This window comes from Lolium rigidum, chromosome 6, assembly GCF_022539505.1.
Source record: "Lolium rigidum isolate FL_2022 chromosome 6, APGP_CSIRO_Lrig_0.1, whole genome shotgun sequence".
Classification (NCBI taxonomy): Eukaryota; Viridiplantae; Streptophyta; class Magnoliopsida; order Poales; family Poaceae; genus Lolium; species Lolium rigidum.
In genome coordinates this window covers 67,061,539-67,065,282 of record NC_061513.1, presented here as the reverse complement: position 1 = coordinate 67,065,282, position 3,744 = coordinate 67,061,539, and the positions used below count along the sequence as shown (strand labels likewise).

General features: G+C 49.3%; 1 protein-coding gene across 1 annotated transcript; it reads left to right on the top strand.

The window, feature by feature from the left end:
• Nucleotides 1-1,049: 1,049 nt before the first annotated feature.
• On the top strand, nucleotides 1,050-3,442 carry LOC124667894 (peroxidase 72-like; the record flags this gene model as incomplete). The annotated part of the gene is made up of 4 exons (XM_047205129.1): nucleotides 1,050-1,268; nucleotides 1,346-1,537; nucleotides 2,397-2,562; nucleotides 3,027-3,442. Coding segments are annotated over 4 exons (993 nt in total), but the record flags the coding sequence as incomplete, so codon positions are not given.
• Between the last annotated feature and the right edge of the window lie 302 nt (nucleotides 3,443-3,744).

Here is a 3,744-nt window from a genome sequence, read left to right as displayed (position 1 = left end):
CGCCACCGGCCGCGGCAGCGGCCAGGGGTGCAGCATGGGGATGTGGCCGCTAGGGTTTCAGTGGGAGCCTGCGGTGTCGCCCAAGCAGGGGTGGCATGGGAGGGAGAAAAAATGTATCTAGTCACAACAACTGAATAAGAGCTCGGCCATGGTTACCTCTATTTTGTAATCTGCCTAATAATTAATAAGAAGAGTTGTATGCATCATTTTGTGCAGGCCAGGGGATTCAACCTTCTTTTCGAAAATAAAATGAGAATCCATACCAGTCTATGAAATATGTGTCTAAAAAAATGAAGGTATGCTAAGTGATACCTCAGCGTGGTTGGCTTTCGTCAAAGAACACGAGCAAAGAAGTAGCACAAGAGCTGCATGATTGCTACATACTAGAAATATGGGTGTTACCGGACACGGCAATGCTATAGACTCTAGCTAGCTAGTTAGTTCGTGGCTATAGCTTTGCCTCTTTTCTTTTTGGTGTGTGCCTTTCGATTAGCCCTTTCCGCTTTACATCCATGCACATATCGAATTTACAGAAAGCAGATGCTTGTACATAGAATTATATACCAAACCTGGCGGCGGGAAAACAAATTAAAGGTATTTGGCGCCTTGAGAGCCCATACAGCGTTGTTGCACAGCAAAAGATTTAGCAGAACTACACCTAGCTAGCTAGAAGGGCCAACCGTATACCTACAGCTGCTGAAGCAATGATATATAATTTTCCCTTGATGATGAAGTAGTAGTATGGCAGCTTAATTAAAGTGAAAAAGAACTAGCTAAGAAGTTGCCATGAGCTAGCAACCCTTTTGTTAATTTGTTATGCTTCCCCCACAGAGTATGTTTCCCCAATAATTAACGTGCATGGATCTCATGTTGTTCAAGCTATCTAAGCAAGGCAATGCTCTGAGCCTAGCTAATTACCTCCCCAAGCGCCAAGCCTCCCTTATATAAACCCGCCCCCCGGCTGCATATACATCTCACCACCACCATCACTGCAACACGAAGCAACTACAGCTATATATCTAGTCCCGGTATTTGCTTGGCATTTGTGATCAGCAATGGCGATGTTTGCCGTCGCCTTGGTCGCCGCCCTCCTCTTCTCGGTCTCCTCCGCGTTCCCTTGGGGCGGTCAGCTGGACCCCCACTTCTACGACCACTCGTGCCCGCAGGCGCAGCAGATCGTGGCGTCCATCGTCGGCAAGGCGCACTACCGTGAACCGCGCATGGCTGCCTCCCTCCTCCGCCTCCACTTCCACGACTGCTTCGTCAAGGTACGTCGCATGCAGAGGTGCGTGCGTGCTCGTGTGCATTGCCGGATACATGGACTGACCGGAGTAATTACCTGCAGGGCTGCGATGCGTCGATCCTGCTGGACAGCAGCGCGTCGGTAACGAGCGAGAAGCGGTCGATCCCGAACAAGGACTCGGCGAGAGGGTTCGAGGTGGTGGACGAGATTAAGGCCGCGCTGGAGGCCGCCTGCCCGCGCACCGTCTCCTGCGCCGACGTCCTCGCCCTCGCCGCCCGCGACTCCACCGTCGTGGTACCTACACTTGCTCTTTGCTTATTATTCTATGATCTGCTAGTGCTTGTTGCTTCCAGCGCCGCAGGAATCCGATTCTGCTGGCTAGTCGTCAAGCCAAGCACCAGCGATTTGGCTGCAAACGCTCCTAACCGTCCATTCTTTTCTGTCACACCCAGAACATTGTTCATCTGTTTTATCTGCCAAGCTATACGCACGAGTGATTTTGGCATGCATGGTAAATGAATTTTGTGCCACACGTACGAAACACATGGTAAAAGAAAGAATTGACCAATAAAACAAAACGGGAGCACATTGCTCGGTAAAGCAGTGGCCAGCAAAGCTACCTTATCAGTGCAAAGTAACAATATGGCATGGCATCCCATGTCGACGGAACAAGAACAGGGTAAAAGCTGCACAGCACCCGGCCGGCCTGTGTTTTCTTGACTACACATACCGAGTAACAAACCTACTCTAGATACTAAAGTTGGTTTTACGAAAACAAGTTACAAATTAACCTGCTAAAGTTAGTTCATGAAACAGTAGAAAATGATGTGCATGTTTCAAAAAAAAAATGATGTGCAGCATCGTTCGTACTAGCTAGCCAACGGTTTGACGGTAACATTTTTTTTTTGGTAAAACACGCTTATCCTATTGTTCAGTTCAGCTACTTTACGGAAAAACGAGCATTTTTAGTAGTGTTGTCTTATCTCGTGCTAAGTTCAGTCTGTTAACCTAGGCTCGCCCAGAGAAAGACTGGCTAGTAAATATAAGATGAAAACTTTTACTGCTACGTTTTGTTTCAGACAATCCCATCTGAATATTTTGTACTCTGGAAATCTTTTCACATGAGATTGAGATTTTTCGCAACCTTGTGCAGACCGGAGGACCAGGGTGGATCGTGCCGCTGGGCAGGAGGGACTCTCTGGGCGCCAGCATCCAGGGCTCCAACAACGACATCCCTGCCCCCAACAACACCCTCCCCACCATCATCACCAAGTTCAAGCTCCAGAGCCTTGACATCGTCGACCTCGTCGCCCTCCTCGGTACGTCTACTACACAACAATTCACATTGGCACATCATCGTTGCATCAACCGTTCGTACAAATCAGCGTGCAGTGCAATAATGAACAGCTCGTGCACTAGGATGGATGCATGGATAGGGCGCCTCACAGAGTGTATATGTACATGTACCGACAATGTTAATGCGTGCAGTTGTAGTAATAGGTGACAAGCGGCCGATCGTTTAAATTGCGCTACCAGACATGTACTATATGAGTGCTTGGTCTAAGCTATCTAGTCAGGTCGCGATACTGCTGATGATTGGTACGAAACCTAGGTTCTTCACTAGTCAGGTCGCGGGATTCATGCATCCACGTACCCGACTGTACTAGCACATCACATCTTGCCCTGCACACTGCAAAATTGCGAGACCAACCAATGCTCGCGTAATTAAGTAAAAATGAATGTTATCCTGAACTGACGACCGATCCCTGCTTCTAATTTACAGGTAGCCACACCATCGGCAACGCACGGTGCACGAGCTTCCGGCAGCGGCTGTACAACCAGACGGGCAACGGCCTCCCGGACTTCACCCTGGACCCGGCGGCGGCCGCGATACTGCGCCCGGTATGCCCGCGCTCCGGCGGCGACCAGAACCTCTTCTTCCTGGACCACGTTACGCCCTTCAAGTTCGACAACCAGTACTACAAGAACCTGCTGCTGCGGCAGGGCCTGCTCAGCTCTGACGAGGTGCTGCTCACCGGCAGCCCCGCCACGGCCGGGCTCGTCAAGCTCTACGCCTCCAACCAGGCCATCTTCTTCCAGCACTTCGCGCGGTCCATGGTCAAGATGGGCAGCGTCTCGCCGCTCACCGGCGGAAAGGGCGAGATCAGGAGCAACTGCAGGAGGGTCAACCGCAACTGATGGAGGATCCTGTCGTGCACTAGTGCAGTGGTCTGCTTGATCAGTGAACCTTTTCAGTCTGATTGTTTCTGCAGGTTAATTATATTATTCGTCGATTCAAGTAGCCCGTGTGTTTTGCTGCGATTTTTTGCTTCCATTTTAATTTGTATGTACGACTCGTCCATGTGTACGTTGTTTCCAATGAAATGAACTGTTGTTTTTCTTTAGAGGAATCCATCTATGTAGTGTTTGAAGACCTGTGTTGGTTCTTGTCAGTTTCATGCCAAGAAAAAAATTGTTCAATGAATTAAAATTTAAGTTAT